The sequence below is a fragment of the Gopherus flavomarginatus genome, chromosome 14 (genome assembly GCF_025201925.1).
Source record: "Gopherus flavomarginatus isolate rGopFla2 chromosome 14, rGopFla2.mat.asm, whole genome shotgun sequence".
Lineage (NCBI taxonomy): Eukaryota > Metazoa > Chordata > Testudines > Testudinidae > Gopherus > Gopherus flavomarginatus.
In genome coordinates, this window is record NC_066630.1 from 35,994,646 (window position 1) to 36,014,013 (window position 19,368).

The 19,368-nt window shown below is 40.1% G+C and overlaps 1 protein-coding gene across 2 annotated transcripts in view; it reads right to left on the reverse strand.

Moving 5' to 3' along the window:
- The window catches only part of AMFR (autocrine motility factor receptor), a 38,882-nt gene that overhangs the window by 18,605 nt on the left and 909 nt on the right, over window positions 1-19,368 (reverse strand). For both annotated transcript variants that reach the window (XM_050922777.1, XM_050922776.1), the window contains exons 2-8: window positions 15,261-15,353; window positions 11,754-11,918; window positions 8,102-8,254; window positions 4,138-4,178; window positions 3,534-3,666; window positions 2,592-2,725; window positions 615-725 (exon numbers count right to left, since the gene is read on the reverse strand). In XM_050922777.1, coding sequence (XP_050778734.1) covers window positions 615-725; window positions 2,592-2,725; window positions 3,534-3,666; window positions 4,138-4,178; window positions 8,102-8,254; window positions 11,754-11,918; window positions 15,261-15,353 — 830 coding nt within the window. The remainder of the gene's footprint in view (window positions 1-614; window positions 726-2,591; window positions 2,726-3,533; window positions 3,667-4,137; window positions 4,179-8,101; window positions 8,255-11,753; window positions 11,919-15,260; window positions 15,354-19,368) is intronic.

Genomic DNA, 19,368 nt, shown 5'->3' on the forward strand with positions numbered 1-19,368 from the left:
TCTCACTAATTAGCTGGCACCATGCAGCTCAGAGTAACCTGAGTTCAGAAAGAATGCAAAGATACCATTTTAGATACATGGAAAACAACTTTCTGAAGAGGAGAGCCTCTGCTTCTCAAGTGCATGGCTGGTGATTAAATATTCATAGGGTTCTGTAGCTTTGTAAAAGGAGATTCTACATCAGTGACAAATTATCTCATTAGAGGCTTCATGGAATGCCAATAAATATTTATGAAAAGGTTTGCAGTGAATAACAACAAATTAGCCCCGATCATAACCTCTGATTTGATAACTAACAGCCAGTACAGAGCCAGAGAAGGAGCTATTAGCAAAAGAAACATGATCATACAACACATGGACAAAGCATTTAACTGACCCTTCAAGTTAGTCAACAGGTACTTCAGAAAGCCCCTGCCTCCCTACCCAACTCCCACTTTGTTTGTTTTAAGCACAAGGATAAGGTGTTGTCTCTGGTTTTTCATCTACCACCCAAAAAATAATAAATCTTCTTGGAGGAAACGAAGGTAAAGACAGAGGAAAAAAGCTGAGCTTGCTCAAACCAAGCATCTATATACAGCAAGGTACTTTCTGCAATCAATTCACCAGATACATACTTGTGGAAGAGGTGCCCACACGGGAGTTTACGGGCAGTCTGCATGGAGTCCCAGCAAATGGCGCAGTCATCATTATTGATAGCTAGCTCTTCAGGAGTTGCAACTGCAAACCTACAATGGGAACAGACAAAACAATGATCACACCGAGCCCAGCACAGCTACACACCTAAAAGTTCTTCCATTAGAAACCTTCATTCACTGCACTAGCCATTCACTCTGGGTTGATATAGAGCAGTAGTTTGCAGCTTTTTCCATAACATGACCACAGTTAGAAGAGAAGAAAGTTCTGGATTTCATTGCATCAGTTTTGAGACCTCTGTCCCATCTAGTTATGAAAAGGGAAGGTGTCCATGGACTTCCTTGCTACTCCTCCAAGACTCATCGTTAGGCTGAGGACACACAAGGTATAGCATGCAGAGTCTTGGCTTAAGAATAAGTTATACTTTTTAAAACCAAATTCAGCTGTTTACATCAAAGTGGAAGTTCTTCTCTTCTCTGGTGTAAACGTTTGTGGTTTCAGGCAATTTTACACTCCCTCATATACACTTTAAAAAAAGTTTAAGATAAAACTCTATGTAGACAACTAGTTTCTAGCAGCCAAGTGCAGAGGCTATGGTGATGAGTGCCACAGGAAAGCTTTTCAATAAAATTAGTGTAGAATATGCTATTTTGAAGATGTTAAGTGACAATCCACAGACAAGCTTGGTGCAAATTTAAATTGGCAGTTTCATAAAGAGTCTTGCAATATACTAGTGCTCTCACAAAGCAGTCATATTGACAGAAAACACTGTGTAGACTAAAGGTCTAGTCCATCATTACAAACTAGAACACCCCAAAAACAATCAGTCATTGAGGTCCATAGTGAGGACAATTTGACTCTAAGGAAGGAGTATCTGAACACTTTTAGACTCAATACAACTTCAAGCCAAAAGTTCTTTCAAAAAAATTAAGCCTACAAAGATCACTAATAAAAACAAACTAAGAATTTTATTGAAATCCACAAAAGAAAATAAGGAAGACCATTGTGAAGAGTTCATGTAATCTTTGGTGATTTAACATCCTACAGGCACTTCTCCTATTGGTAATGGTGTGAGTTAAGGATGGAGCATCAGGCTTCTCTCTGAGCATGCATTAGCCCTGGAGCCAGGGGTGAAAGTGAGCTGGTAGGGGCTGGTACTCCATACCGGTGAGAACCTGCACCAGCCCACATTAAAGGGCTGCCGCCCCTTTTGCCTCCCATGTCGGCGGCCCTGCTGGTAAGGTCTGTGCCGGCAGGGCCGACGGGGTGTGGGGGAGGAAGGGGCAGTGCTTTAAGGATGGGTCCTTTGCCGCAGCAGCTCTTTGACATTGTTGCACACCCCACCAATGGCACCGGGGGGGGCAGCAACGTTAAAGCACTGCTGTGGCAAAGGACCCTGCAGCACTTTAACCTCTGCCCCTTTTGTGCCCTCTGGCTGCCAACAGGCGGGGGGGGGGGAGTGGGGAGGCAAAGAGAGCAGCTGCCCTGGGACCAGCGATTTAAAAGGGCCCGGGGCTCCGGACACCACTACCGCAACTAAGCTGATCTAGGTCTTTGTGTAGACAGCGCTAGGACAACAGAAGAATTCTTCCGTTGACCTAGCTACTGCTTCTTGAGAAGGTACATTACCCATGTCGATGAAAGAATCCCTCCTGTCAGCGTAGGTAGCGTCTATACTGAACTGCTGCAGCGGCGGTGCTATGCCCGTTTAGCGTTTTAGGCACAGACAAGCACTAAGAGGGGTCTACTTCTAGCGGAGGGGATGAGGAAACAAAGAATCAGTATGATGACAAAGTATAAGTGAGAAGACTTGACTTAGCTGGATCAGCAAATTTGTGTTTCACAAGCCATTTACATTAACACATGGTAAATAATGCAACTCCCTCACATCGATTTGTTTATCAGGAGGCTCTTCAGGATCCAATTCGGCACTTTAAACTCACTCATCACTTACTCACCTAGCTTCCATGTTTCCAACCACACGCAAGTAGTTCTTGTGACGACGGATTCTACGCTGAACCTCATGGAACAAATAACGCAGCTGCATAAAAATCACCAGGCTGGCCATCGACAACCAGATATTGCCAAACAACTTTAAAACAAAACAAAACGGTGCTCAGAAGCAAATACCAAGATGCTAAAGAGAAGAACTGAAAAATATCAGAAAATGCAATATACATCGTACAAGTCACTAGAGTGTTCCAGCCTGAAAGGCTCAGAAAATTCCAATCTGGCTGTTTCAGAAAAACCCAAACCATTATCAGCTGTTCCACCTTCAGACATGAGAATTTTGTTTTCAGAGAAACATCTACCCAGCCTTTACAACCTCGGAAGGGAGGAAGCTTCAGTTAGAAGATTATTTCTGCCAATGGGAATTGGATCAGGCTCTTAAGAGCAGGAAGAAATATCTAAATAAGAGATAAACCAATATTAGCCCAGGTTATTTTGTGTTCTGTGTTCAAACACAATCACAAGAACCACCTGCAGTTTACATTCTTAACACTACTTAAATAGTAAAGTATTTACAACAAAAAAGAAGTTACATTCACTCCTAACCAATCTGATGTCTCTTGCTGGGGATGGAAATAATTTACTTTTCTTCATAATTCAAGCCTGACATTACTCAAGTACATATCAATTTGAAGTGAAACATCTGCGAAACATAATTATACAGAACCTATAATTATATAGAGAGCTAAAACACCAAAACAAAATGGCTTCCACAGAGTTCAATGATCTAGGTAGAAACAATGTCTACAGAGCAACATTACATTTCCATTTCTCTACTTAAACACCTTCTGTGTAACGTTCAGTCCGTTAAAAATTAAAAATGTGCATGGCCAGGTCACTTTGTATTAAGACAATTCTGTTTGCTTAGCACTGACTTCAGTGTTACATACCAGCATGTGAATATGATGCATCAGGTCCAGTGAAAGCAAGGTTAGCTCCATGACAAAATCTGTATAATACACATATGTTCCCTTGCCCTCCCAGGTTCCTTCATGGTTGAGATCCCAGAGATGAATTACATAACTGGAAGAGAAGAGAAGTCAAAGTTATTTATAAAAAAGGTTAGAAACTGAACTTGATTCTAATCACATTGTTTACAATTTTTTCCCCTCCTGCTGCTGTTTCTCCTCTTTCCCGCTCACTTAGGTCTTTCTTATTCACCTGACTAATTAAACTCTATGATTTCAACAGCACTATTCATGATAAGCAAGGCAATCAGAATTTAGCCCTTGGTCTTGGGATATCTCAGCCTACTTTAAGCCTTGTGTGGTTATATTTGAGTCCATGCTTCAGATACACCATTATTAATAACTTCCTTAGTTGTATGCTCACTACTGTATTACTGAAAAATATGATCTACAATAAATAATCTCTGTCCCTCTCAAAAAGTCCCATTTGCAAACAAACAAAATAACTAAGCACCACCTTCGAAGGGAAGCACCTACCTGCACCAACATCTTGGCATGGGTATCACCTAAAACATATGCTACTTACCGTAAAATCACATGAGCAGTTCTCACTGTCACAAGTAGAGACTGTAAGGAGAAAAAAAAATCAATCATTAATATAATTCCTCCCTGTTTTACAGATAGGGCTACTGAGGCAGGGAGTGGAAGCAACTAGACAAGGGTCACAGTGAACCAGTGGTAGAGCCAGGAATAGAACCGAGGACTCCTGACTCCCAACTCTTCGCTCCGTCTTATAGACCGTGCTGCCTCCTTAAACCTTAATGTTCTAAAGGCCTGTCTATGCTGGGATCAGAACTTTACTAGCTCCCTTGCGCCATACATAGCACAGTTCTCATCCCACTGTGGGCAGGAACGAAGTGTGAAGCTCAAGGAAACACACTGATGCTTATTAGTAGCTAGAAGTATTAAGTGGGACTAAGAAAGCACCTCTAAGTCATTTTCATTCCTTTTGTTTGAGGTGGACATAATCACTGCAGGAATAATCTCTGTCTCTAGTGTTATGTAATAGTAGATACAAGAACCTGCATAGAATTACATCTTGTACCACACTCCTCATTGTAGAATCTGAGTGCCTTCCAGTAGTGCATTAAGCAACATAACTAATGTATTCGTTCTTTCATCCTTTTCCCAGAGGTAGAAGTACGGGGAGTATATTTTGTTTTGGGCTGTTACAGCTGCCAGGGGAATGTAAATGTCCTTTTCTACATTTAAAATTTCAATCACAGATTTGCATTAACCAATTATATAATATTTTGTTTTCAGTGTAGCCTCTCTCATCCTGAAGATCAGTGTGTGTTTATGGATTCTACGTACAATACATGGATCACTTCACCCTACTCTCAATTGGCCAATTGGATTAATTTTGCTGTCCTTGCTGCCTGAGCACCAAAGAGTACAAATATCTTTACAACAAAGTAGTGAATTAAAACAAGATATTTAGACTCCAGTACACAGCCCACCGTATTACAATTCTTACAGTAGCTAAAATATAGGGCCTAAACTCTTTGGGTTTTCCCTTGACAGATGTTTTCCTTATCAGGTACTTCATGCCATGTCCTGGCTTTGACATAAATCTGTGCTCAACAGTTTATCCATCCAGCAGATCTTATAATCATTCTGTTTCACCGCAGGGATTTAATTTGTGTTTTATATTTACTTTTGCTCATTGGCTTGCTCAGAAATTTTCCCTGTAACTAGAAGACCTCTTGAGAACAAAGTACAGTAACTTTTCTGTTTCTGTAGTTTGGTATATGATTGCATCAGCAACGTAAGAAGGTTTAATTGTCATGTATGTGACAGGAGCAGATTGTGTGGCTGACTTAACTTTTTTATGAAAGATAGGTCCTGATTAGAACATAAGACAATACCGAGCAATTTGCTGACATTACTTGCTTGTAGTCTGACCTGTATATGTTGCTTGGATGATTTGCTGATCATAAAATATGAAGATTTCAGTCAGAAAAATGGTTGTATTATTGTAAAAAAAATAATCCTAGAAATGTATTCCAAATGTATCAGAGACAGGGTGTTAACTTGAATGTTTTACTATTCACTTTCAATATGACCAAACTACGGTTGCTGTCCGAACCACACCTGAATGTCCTGTCTTTCATACTTTTAAAATTTCAACCCTGTGTTGCATTTATGTAATTTTTTTAAAATTAAATTTCCTTTAACTGAAGAAAAAGAAAAGTCATGGGGAAAAATGGACTCATTTCACAGGATATGCTTGGTTGTGTATCTGGACCATTGCACTTTAGTATTTTAAATGTTTATTCAGAAGCAACATATTGCCTTTTATAGATCATAGAACACCAGGGTTGGAAGGGACCTCAAGAGGTCATCTAGTCCAGCCCCCTGCTCAAAGCGGGACCAATCCTCAGATTTTTGCCTCAGATCCCTAAAGGGCCCCCTCAAGGATTGAACTCACAACCCTGGGTTTAGCAGGCCAATGTGCAAAACACTGACCTATACTTGCCAGGCCCCTTCAGAACACAACCTACTTCCCTTACCGCATTCACATCCCTCCCAAAACTCAACTCTGTCATCCTCCTGAGAAGAGGAGGGACTAGGCAACACAAAGAGAAGGAAGAAGCCTGGCTAAAACCTGAGAATCACATTCACATCACTCTACTGAAAACACAGGGGAATAAAGCTAAATCAATGTTTGCAAAGTCAGGAAATAGACTAATAGGGTACTTTTAAAAATCCAATATAATTACATATACTCAAATGCAATATAGTTGGCAGTGTCCATTTTAAAGAGCATCAGATGGGCTGTTAGCGGAAAACATTTCAAAAGCCTTTCACTGCAGTTTCGCTACTTTTTCCTTTAAGTTCAAGGATCATCACCGGAGGTCAATGTTAGGAGACATACAGAAAAGAACACGAGTGTATCTCCTGAGGCTCAACTTGCAGACTCACATTGGTAATTTCACTCACATGAGTATGGGCCCACTGAAATCAAACACTCTACTCACGCAAGTAAGTGCTGGCAGGACAGTGCCCCTGGTTTGTTAATCAGACACCTAAGAGCTATATCAATTCACTTGACACATCTGATTTTTCAGAACTTGTTTTTAAAAATACATTGGTATGAGACAGATACATCTGTGTTTATCTCAGTGTTAAACTTAGGGCTGTAAATCATCTTTGCTTTAAGAGGTGGTAGCTATGATAAATCCTTTCCATGCTGCCTACTTTTGGCAAATTGAAATCAATACATCTGTGTATGAGAAAAACTAATGAGCGTGCTTCGTGCGAAAGAGGAAGAATCAGTTGAGGTGCCTATTAGAATGAGAGAGGCAATGTTAGAAAGAGCTCAGCTATCAGAAACAAATCTTCAGTTTCGTTTCACTCTACACGCCGTCTGGCTCATTTCTGTGTTCAGGTCAATCTTAGCTGAAACTTAAATACAAGTGCCACATATTGAAATGCCCACAGCCCTGCAGCAGGCGCCTCTGCTCTAACTAGGTGTCTCCAACCATCCCCTAGAAGTCCCCAATTGTTTCCTCGCTCCATTGTGTCTGACAGTACTAGATCCTCCTACTTAACAGTTTGGACTGATTTAACATTAAGATGGTCCAGATAACCACTATGTGGTACATGAACTAAGGAAAATATATACTTGTTCCACCCCTAATAAGTAAAGAATAAATGGAGAAATACAGGTTGAACCTCTCTAATCTGGCACTCCCTGGTCTGACACTCTGTGACATAGGCGCCGACTCTGTGGGTGCCCCTGGGCTGGAGCACCCACAAGGAAAAAACAGTGGGTGCAGAGCATCCACTGGCACCAAGCTCCCTCCTTTGCCCTCCTCACCCAGTGCCTCTCACGCGCTGGCAGCCCTGTGCTTACAAACTGGTGCAGGGCTGGTGGCCAGGAACCCAGGTGGCAGCAGGGCCCCTGGGCGGGGAGCCACACTAGGCACAAAGCCTGGGGTGCTGCAGCACCCCCCACACCCTTACTTCCTGCCCCTATGGAGACCCACTGGTACTCTGTACTGACCTCCTGTAGTTCAGCAAATTCTCTGATTTGGCACTGGTCAGGTCCCAAGGGTGCTGGACTACAGAGGTTCAAACTGTACTACATTGGAGAAATTGATTTAGATAACTATTCTAGTCCATACTGAACAGGAAAAATAAATATATTCTAACAGACACTTCACCTAATTCTTCCTGTATTTCTCATGAAGCATGCTCATCGGTTTTTCTCATATACAGACGTCTTGATTTCAGCTGTGCCGAAAGCAGGCAGCATTGTATGGATTTATTATAGCTATTGCCTCGTCAAGCAAAGATGATCTGCAGTCCTAAGTTTAACACCAGGATAAACACAGATCTGGTGGCTGCTTTGCAATAGTACAGTATTTATTTTAATTCTTTCTGTCTGGAGACATTCAAAAAGCAAACTGCTGAAGCCCCCAAATAAACCAAAGATAAGAGGAAAAACAAAGTGCAAATCAGCTTGCATATAAAGTAAGTCTCACCTCTGCTGCCATGAAAGCTAGAGTGTGCATTCCATGCATATAGCCGACAACACCACAGATAACTGCTAGACCAAAACAGGAGAGTAACATGGCAATCAGCAGAGTCAGGACTCTGACGTGGCTGCTCATTGGGGTGGTGGGAGAGAAGGAAAGCTAAAACATATAAATACAAAACAGTGTTAACAAACTGGTCCTCTCCCTATTGCCTTCACCCACCACATATTCAATTGAACCTAATTACTACCTAACCAGTGTCGCAACCTCAACCAGCTAACCCAAGCAGCTAGGAGGGCAGGGAGAAAGAAAAAAACAGAATGCACACATACACTCCCTAAGGCCTTGTGACTCTAGCTTTCATTTATATTCACAGATTTTAAAGCCAGAAGGGACCACTGTCTAGAGTGACCTCCTGCATAACTTAGGCCGCAGAACCTCACCCAGCAATTTCTGCATCAAGCCCATAACTTCTGTTTGAGCTGCAGGGTAGGGTGACCAGGTGTCTGCTTTTCCACCAGAACACCCAATCAAAAAGGGACCCTGGTGGCTTTGGTCAGTACTGCCGACTGGACCGTTAAAAGTCTGGTCAGCGGTGCTGCGATGCTAAGGCAGGCTAGCCCCTACCTGTCCTGGCTGGCACCGCGCTGCGCTCTGGAAGTGGCCAGCTGCAGTTCTGGCTCTTAAGCGCGGGGGGGGGGGAGGAGGCGCGCACAGGGCTCTGCACACTGCTCCTGCCCCAAGCACCGGCTCCGCACTCAGAGCTGGGGGCAGAGGTGGTGCCTGCGAGTGAAAGCAGTGCGTGTAGCCTCATGGTCCCCCTGCCTAGGACCTGGAGTTGCTGATGGTTTCTCGGGTGCGCACAGCGTAGAGCCAGGACAGGCAGGGAGCCTGCCTTAGCCCTGCTGCGCCGCTGACTGGGAGCCACCCGAGGTAAGCCCATGCCCCAACCCCGAACCCCAACCCCTGCCCCAGCCCTGAGCCTGCCCCCCCAAACCCTGAGCACCCTCCTCCACCCCAAAGCCCTCATCTCTGGCCCCACCCCAGAGCCCTCAGCCCCCCTGAACCCCAACCCCCTGCCCCAGCCCAGAACCCCTTTCCACACCCTGAACCCCTCATCCCTGGTCCCAACCCAGAGCCCTCACCCCCTCCTGCACCACAACCCCCTGCCTCAACCCACAGCCCGCTCCTATATCCAAATCCCTCAGCGCCACTGCCCAGCCTGGAGCCTCTTCCTGCACCTCAAACCCCTCATCCCAAGCTCCACCCCAGAGCCCACACCCCCTGCTGGAGCCCTCAATCCCTCCCACACCAAACTCCCTGCCCCAGCCTCAAGTCCCCTCCCACACCCTGAACCCCTCATTTCTGGTCCCACAACAGAGCCTGCACTCCCAGTTAGAGCCCTCACCCCCTCCTGAACCCCAGCCCCCTACCCTAGCCCAGTGAAAGTGAGTGAGGGGAGAGAGTGAACCAGCAAAGGAAGGGGAATGCAGTGAGTGGGGGCGGGACCTCGGGAAAGGGGCGGGGATAGGGTGTTCGGTTTTGTGCGAATAGGAAGTTGGCAACCCTACTGGAGGGTATGTTTTAGAAAGACATCTATTCTTGATTTAAAGATGTCAAGGGATGGAGAATACACTACTTCCACAGGTAAGTTGTTCCAACGATTAGTTACCCTTGCTGTTAAAAAAATTGTGCCTTATTTCTAGTTTGAATTTGTCTAACTCCAACTTCCAACGCTGGATCTTGTTATGCCTTTTTCCCCTAGATTAAAGACCCATCAGAAATCTCTCTCCATCCAGGTATTGATAGACCATGCTCACCTTTTGATCAGAAGACTGAAAAATATTTCCTTTATATTATTTAAGATTACACATAATTTTAACTGAAAATTCTGATATGCTTTGCTTATAGATTATACCAAAAATAAAGTCATCTTAATTTAAGGACGAAACTCTGAGTCTGGGGTGTTTGGTTAATTATTAAGTTGGCTCACATATTTCATGCATTCAGTTGCTAAATTCATTCTTCTTTCCCCATTTGAGTTGGAGTCAGCTTCGTAGTCACACATTTATCAAGAAACATGTTATAATCCAGACTTTAATGTTTTCCTTCAACAAGAAAGTCCCAGTACCAGAGCTCCCTTCTTAAGAACTGTCACTCAAATGCAATAAGCATTTCTACATTTACAGTCCACTCTCTCTTAGCCTTCTAGAAGATAACTTCAGTACACCAAGAACTGCTAGATAACCTTCCTCTTGATCTCTGGTTTACAGTTATTCCACCTCACTCAATCTCATTTCACTTAAGGCCACTATCAAACTGCTGGAAAGGCAACCCTTCCTGGGTGGTGAAACGGGAAAAAACTGGGGAATACAAGAGGCCTTAAAATATAGAGTTTGGGGTAAACCAGAGAATTCAGTCTGGCTCAGGCTTTTATTTAATGACACTGAAGCAAAGAAAGCAGCACATACCTTATAGATACTTAAGTGTCTACAATTACTCAAAGTACAAAGCTGATTTTTCTAATCTCAATAATAGTCCATAAAAAAGAGAATTAAAGTGCTCGTCAGGTAACTTATATTGTGGCACACCCACTACCATGTGAAAGCTTTTAATTTTGTAATCTACATTATATCTCTGTTCATATGTCGAGCATAATAAACAGACCTGGCCCAACAAGAGGGATCAGATTACAACTGTTTCCGTAAGGGTCAATTTGTTTATTTAACTAAAACTGAACTGATACTTTATTCCTTTCAAGACCCTTATCAAATGTGCACTCCAATAACTTAACCTTTAGGCATTGTTTCTCACTACTCTGCTCCCCATCCTTGTTTAGAACCATCTTAGTTCTCCATAGTCTCATTGCTATTGGTGCAAAAGCCATGTCCTCTACAGCTCCAGCTACCTGGTACGGCCTCTCTGCAATTCTCCATCTCATTTCACTTCCCAGATGATGACTGTCTTTCCTCCTCGCCTGAGCCTATTCACTACTCTCCCCGTCTGTGACTCACTATTTAACTCTCTAATACAGATATCGCTTGGGATACAGCTTAAAATATACAGTACATATAAAGATGCATTGTGTGCCATCAGTTCTTGATAGAGGCACAATGATCATAACTATTTCAAAGCATGAAAACTGCACAGAAACTATAAACACGCAATGAAATTCAATTCCTTTTGCTCTATTCTTTGTCATTTTACTTTGAGAGATCAAAAAAAATTCAAACTATCCTCAGAAAACTACCCAACTGGGCATCAAACTAAGGGTGATTTTCTAGAATTCTTAGCTAAGGCAATTTGAGGAGGACACTTTTTTTTAAAAAGGATATTTATAGCAGTAATTCTAGGCAAGGCAAGAACACTTGGAGCTTTGCATCTGAGGATCTTCCAGCATTTTATGAAAAAGGATAAATATCATTTAACATGGGATGATCATTTAAGATGGGAGAACTGTAGCAGGGAGGTTAAGGACCTGCTTTTCAAAGGTGCTGAGGATTCACAGCTGAGTTTGAAGTCAATAGGAGACATGAGTGCTCAACATCTCTGAAAAATCAAGCCCTAAGCGACACAACCAAGGCCACACAGTGAATCGGTGCTGGCACTGGGAGCAGAACTCACATCTCCCAACACACAGGCACTACGAAAAACTTACATATTCAAATCGATCCTTGCAGAGCTGAACCATAAGGTGGAGAAACACAAGCCCAGAGAACCAGAGGCACCACATGACCACCTCTTCCACTGTCTGAACATTCAGCACACCAAAAATAAAGATAAATTTGTAGAAGATGAAATTCCAGAATTTGTCCTTGAGATGCTAAAAAGGAAGACATTTATTTCTGTAGGTAATCAAAGTAGTTATACAAAGCTCAAATACAAAATTATCCACCCCAGCTACTTCATTAATAAAAATACTCCTACAATAATTTGCACATATGCAGCTTCTTCATCTGACAATCACAACATGCTTTCGGACAGTACTTACAAGTTCCACTGTGCTAGATATTGGAGAGAGTAAAAGGACAGTCCCTGCTCCAGGGAGCTTATGGTCTCAGTTGAGCTAAGAAGCAAAAGATCAGTGGAACAGATAATAGGCAGGAGGGAAGATGAAGGAAATGTATGAAAATGTGATAGTCCAGCTATTCAGACAGCTAGATGGGGATATCTTGTATTATTTTTAAAACAACAGATATGAATAAGACAAAAATGAGAAATATTAGAAATTCCTGCCATCAAGGTGGATGGATTTAAATCACCAACTTTAATCATGATTTGCATTTGTACTTTTTAGTTATTTTTCTAAAGAAGGCTGATTCCCATTGGCTGGTAGCCATTAAAACATGCTTATTTGCAAACAAATACAGCCTTTACACTAAATTTGGTGCTTCTTTTTGCTAACCAGGAGGATACACTATAAAAACATTAATTTAAGCAATTAAATTACTTAACACAAAAATTAACTATCTGGATAAATGTGAATTTTTAAATTATGTTAGAAAATTGTGATTTTTTTTTTAAACTTGGGATTTGTGTCAAGCTCTATTTGGATGGAAAGTCAAATACCATTAAAAATGCACAAAAACAACATTTTTTAAATTAAATAAAACTACCTTAACTGTGATGGATGGATACCTAAGAAACAAGTTTATCAAAACTTGTTTCGCATCTAAAACTGATTTATTAAACAGCTTCTCTCTCTTTGCAAACTATTTATCTTTAATTAGCAAACTGAACTGATTGTTTCTGGTCACCATGCCCTTCAAGATTTTAGAACCGGTAGATCTCATCCTCTCACACCTAATTTTTGTTCACAGATTGGAAGAAGAAAACAAGCTTTCCTGTGTTTCCAGTTCCGAACTGATTTCTTAACTTGAATGAACCTGTCACTGAACTGAACTTGAATACGCTGAACTGAAGAAAATATTCTCTCTGCACCTGCAAAAGAGGCTACTGCTGTCAGTCAAAAGCTGATTTAGCATGTCAACAAACTTTGGTTCCAGGCTTTTAGCCAGTCACTCCCACCAAAGGTTTGACTTTCTTTAAAACTTGGTGACAAACATGTTCTAATTTATTTTTTTAAATTATTTTAAGTGATTTAACTAGATTATAGTAAATTTAGGCCTTAACATAGGTTATTTTTGATTATTTTAAATCATCCATTTTTATACATGCTGCCTGTCATCTACCTAGCCTCCACTAGACACCCCTTTCTCTTAAGGTGTATTGACTAAATGATGTTTCTTTTGTACCACTGCAACAAGACAGTGCAGCATTATAGATAAAGGTTTTTTTACTATGTATTTGTACAGTGCTTAACACAATGGGGCCTTGATCTCAACTGGATCCTCAGTATCATAGCAATGTGGCTGCGAGGCTACCAATATTGCCATTTTCATTTCTGGATTGATGGTATATACATATTAAACCTTTCTTCAGCCACTGTAGGAAATTAAGAGAAAGTCACAAAAATCTAACCCTCTAAAAACACTCAATGTATAAGATACTTGGTCTCCAACATAATGGCTACACACAAAAAGGGAGGAGATGAGCAACAGTGAGACAGGAAAAGTGTTCCCACACACATGCAATCAGAAAGAAAGACAGTACACTGGTTAGTTACTGCAGGATAAAAGCCAGTGTACAATTTGCAAGGCATAGGAAGGCTTTATAGAAAAAAAATATATCAATTCTCTTTGTAAAAACACAATCAAATCAGCAGCAAGACAGCTAGAACAGGCTAATAATTCCTTCAGGGTGATCACATTTTTGACCGACCAACATATATAGCCTGTCTTTCAAAGGAAGCTATCAAAGTACATTTCAATTTTTAAAGGGACAGCGAACACACTAGAAACTAGCACTGACACTGCTTTGAATTCCATGTCCATATGGTCACCATGGACAACTGAAAAAAATCTAGCAGGAAGTCCTGGGAGAGTGCCTCACTTTTAAAGCATAGGCACTGCATTCAGAGGTCTTTAGATTTGTGAATCACCAATATGATAGATTGCAAGAGATCTATGAACAAGTAAATAATAGTGCCCCATTTGCACTGCATGCCTGTTACATTAAAACTTCTATGGCTTAATTTTTTTCAATGACTGCATGTGTGTATATATATAGAGAGAGAGAGAGAGAGAGAGAATGAACATATTTTGAAGGGACACAGTCAACTTGATTTTTGAAAATTAATTTTCAAAATAACTCCATTTTCTGACAGAACAGCTTTTAAATAGTATGTCCTGAAATCTTTTTACAAATCCTTTAAAAATGTTTTTCCTGCTTCCTTGCTGATGTTTAGAAGAGGGGCAAGCCTAGGGCCAGTAACAAATGGGTTTGGGCTCAGCTCTCCTGCCCTCTCTGTCCACGTGTCTGCCAACTGCCACTGATGGGAAACATCCTCTTCTTGCAGAGGTTGAAGGTGCATGAGAGTTATGTCATCATGACAGAGAATGAGAAAAGAGTTGTAGCTGACCAGTACTAAAACAGCGAATTTGACTATGTAAAAAAGTGCACAAAGTAAACTAAAATCAAAAATAGAGAACTGTTTTCCTCTAATTTCCTTTAAAATTAAGAGCACTTGTAAGTACAGGAACAAAATTTCTGATGGAAGTTTAATTTCCTAGTTGACAGGTGTCCTTTTAAAATAAAATAGCACTTCACCAAAATTGAAGTTCCTCTTCAGAAACAAGCCAGAAGATTTATGGATGCTTATATATGAACTGAGTAGTTTACCCATACGAGAACTGCAAAGGGCTTCTTGGTTTATTTTAAACTTCCATAAATGTTATTGAATGTGCATTTTCAAAATATCAAAAGGAGATCTCTCTAAATCATGGACAGATCATCATCTAGGCTTGGGGTTAAAAAGGGAAGCAATTTTGATAGAAAGATGAGCAAAATTAATCTTATTTTTAAAAAAATGATTGCAAATCATAAGAGCTACATTTGTATCTTTAAATTTGTATCATTTGCATCTGTTAGGGTACTGAATGTTAGTCTGTGCAACTCTCAATATTCCCAGATGGGATATTAAAATCATTCCCCTACCAAAAAAAAAAAAAAAAAATACCACGTGAAGATAAATAAGAGACAGATTAAGAAAACAAGTATCTGAGAGCAATGCAATTAGTCTAGAAACCTCATATGTTTTACTTACCTGCTTCTCACTAACACGAAGAGGACCAAACACTGCACACTGGATTAGTTTAGCAATCAACATCAGGAAACAGCAGGCAGTATTCACCAGTACCTACAAAAAAATTAAACATATTTTAGTCCTGTTCATAAAAGAGAGCACTATATCTCACCTCCTTGTTATTGTGCAGTACAGTAGTTGTTTCAGGCAGCCTGTAAAGTATGACCCTTCCTAAAGCCTAACTTCTAGGCACCATACAGTAGAATTCATGTCATTACCACTTCGTTTGTGGAAACATTGATCTGCGTCATTAAGAGCAACAGCATCATTATACAGGTAACCAAGCTACCACACCTAAATTTGCAAGGAAACTGATTTCTTTACACAAGTTATCGTTAATATCTTACATTATTAAAAATGAAATAATGTCAGAATTTGATTTTCTTTTCACTATTTATTTAGTTTACTTATTTTATCCATCTCAGCTTAGACAATAAAAACTGATCAGTCAAATTCACTTTTGTTCCCAGTAAATTTTACTTTCTGGTTTCCACTGGCTTTAAGTTTTAGCAGCAGCTGATTTATGATGCCCCACATCACCAGGTCAGTGGCATTCAGAAATGACTAATGAGTTGTTCAAACCATTTTTTAATCTAAGAGCCTAGTTTAGATTAGCAATCATCATTTAACTGAACCAGTTTAACATATAAAAAACTTTTAAAACTGCATCAGATTCAGTAGTTAGTACAAATTATTGTGGATATTTTCTAGAATAAAGTTCCTAAACTTTAATTTTTTAAAAATATAGTACTTAAAAGGCAACGAGGAGCCTGGTGGCACCTTAAAGACTAACAGATTTATTTGGGCATAAGCTTTTGTGGGTAAAAAAGCCACTTCTTCAGATGCATGGAGTGAAAATTACAAATAAAGGCATAAATACATATTGGCACACGAAGAGAAGGGAGTTACCTTACAAGTGGAGAACCAATGATGAAGGCCAATTTAGTCAGGGTGGATATGGTCCACTCCCAATAATTGATGAAGTGGGGTTTTTTTACCCATGAAAGCTTATGTCCAAATAAATTTGTTAGTCTTTAAGGTGCCACCAGACTCCTCCTTGTTTTTGTGGATACAGAGTAACACGGCTACCCATCTGATACTTAGCACTTAAAAGGGACACTGTCAGTTTAAAAATCATATATGCGGCAAACAAATTTATCTTACTATAAACACTTTAATAGATTATTCAAAGTTATCATTTTTAAAATCCATTTACTTTTCACTCTTTATGCTCTGACTTTTTGCTTTTCTCTCAGCCCAGACAATAAAAATCAATAAAGTCGGTTTCCCTTTTGCTTATAGTCAGTGTCATTTCCAAGTTCTTAATTTTGGAATATTTGCCACCCAAACACACAGGAGAATACTTATTTGTTTAAAATACACTGTTTTCATTTGAACTTTTTTTTAATTGTGAAATATTTCCGTTAGTCTCAGGGTTGATAAAAACATGCTAGCAAATTTTAAATTTGGGGCCAAATTTAAGTTGACAGGGTCCTTTACAAGGAATTATTTTTAAAATGATCAAGTTGTTTCCCTCCTAAATTACAAATGTATATTTTAGTTTAAAAAAATTTTTTTACAGAAGCCATAAAAGCTTGGTTATGCCTGATGCCAAGATGCAAGTCTAACTACACACCTGTCATAGCTAATGCTTTGCATAACACAGACATCAAGCAAAATTAGGCTCTAGGTTGGTCTGTGCTGAAATTTTCTAAATCTCTCACCTTGGTATTTAAATTTCTGAACACAAGTCAGAATACACAAGTCTGAACATGTTCACAGTAACATCATTCATACCAGGCCTGAAAATCTAATAAACAAAACTTATCTACTTTCTGGAACTGCGCCAGTTAAATCTCTCTGGGATTATAGCTCTTGACAGTTATTTCAATGAAAATCGTAATGAGTAGAAAATACTGAATTGCTTAAACTGGTTTCTCATTTTTTTTGCCAACCAATCCTTTTGATTAACTTTTGAACTATATAGGATACAAGGAGTGAGAAAAGAAATAACGAGAGGATACATTCCAATAACACAGCACTTTAAAGGGACACTGTACAATTTTCCAAAGCACCTAACCAACTTGGGAACCTAAATTACATTTTCTAAAGGGGCTCAAGAGCCTTTAAATGTCTTTTGCACTTTTGAAAATGTACCGATAGTCAATTTAAAAATCATATATGGTAAAGCAATTTACCTACAGATTGGCAACACCACCTGGGATTATTAAACACAAAGGAATTTAAAAAATCTAATATACCCAGTCACTCTTTATGTTCATTAAGGTTTTTTTAATATCAATAGGCACGGACAATGAAAATCAATGAAGTAGGGATAGTCTTTTTATTCTGTTTGTACAGCACCTCACACAGTGGGGTCCTGGTCAATGACTAGGGCTCCTAAGTACTATGGTAACACAAATAATAATAATAAATTTTGTCATTTATAGTCACTTCCATTTTCAGGTTCTCATGCTGCATGTTTTGGTTTCTGACACTGCAGGTGACTTTTTCTTTTTAAGATTATGGAAACATTTCTACTCACCTTAGGTGCAAAATCTTGTTTTTACAACTTTCAAAATTTTGGGCAAAAGGCAGAATTCTCTCTTACGAACATTTATTACTGAGTATCATGTTTAATGTTTTGAATTGTCTCATTGGCTGATCCCAAAGCATCACAGACATAGTAAACACTATTGTTTTTTAGTGTCCAGATACCTAAACTGACAACATCCCTTTAAACAGGTTACTTTAAAAATAATTTTCATGTAAAAAGAGAAAGACATTAAAATATTATATTGAGCACAAAGCATATACTTTATCCAAGTACAAACTGTGGTACACACACATGGGTATGCTGCCATAATTAACATATTACTATCTTAGTGACCACAAAGACAGTGTACAATCTCACTTCTGTTTCGTTTTACACCGCTTTCATGTAAATTAACACAGTCTGAGTCTTGCAAAACCATTGAAGAGCCTGGAGGATCACCACTGTGTGTGAGTGTGTGTGTGAAAGAGAGAGAGAGAGAACGCAAAACCACCTCCAAAAAATACATACAACATCCTTTAAAAGATCAGTAAAGACTAGTAAACCCTGATTTCTTGATCTGGGCCCCAAATTAAAAATTGGGTCCAAGCCAAAAGAGCAAAGTATGTTTTTAACATTAAAACATAAGATTAACTGACTTTAACTCCTTTTTTAATTTATAAACTGAAATCTGCCAAATTGACAGCCATAGAGAGAAAACTCTGCTTAGTAACAGAACAGATGGACTATGAACACTGTGTCCCGATTGCTTCTCCCAGTCTGACTCAACCCTGACCTGGAGGGACCAGTTCTAAGGACAAAGTGAGTTAAATTCCTGTGGAGTGTTCACACTCTTTGTCCTTTCTGCTGAAGCTAACAAGGGAGGCTCACCGGGGAAGCAATTTTTGGAATGTAGACATTGGGACTAAATTCTAGGAAAGTTTTCTTCCAGCCTCTAGCCCAATACTGTATAGAAGTTTCTTAACATTGCTAGCATTGGCTCAAGTCCACCTGTTTTAGGAACACAGGAAGCTGACAGCAGACAGACTATTAGTGTTTAGACCCAAACCAGCACTCCGCCTACTCTATGACTCCCAAAATTGTGAACACTGATGAAGCCAAAACGGTGTTAACAGCAGTGAGAAATTTTGAACAATTTCCCTAATGCATGCATTAAAGTTTACCAGTGCAAAGGTGCACCTACTTAACATGTAATTTACACCCTCTTACACATCTCTTCTGACCCAGACAGTTTAAATCCTGGTGTAAATACACTACGGGGCCCAGAAACTGATACAGAGGACTTCTGTTTAGTGACTGAGCCTAACCTCTACAACTGGACCTTCGAAACCAGACTCAGACCATCAGACTCACGTCAGACAAACCAATGACCAGCCTCAACACACAGTCGCAGCTATCAGTCACTACAGACCTAGTCCAGATTCAATCCAGTGACCAGTGAACTACAGCAGGGTATGTTTGAACCATGGCTGTGCTATTTACACAAGAGCCTGCTTGTTGGGGGAGAGGGAACTA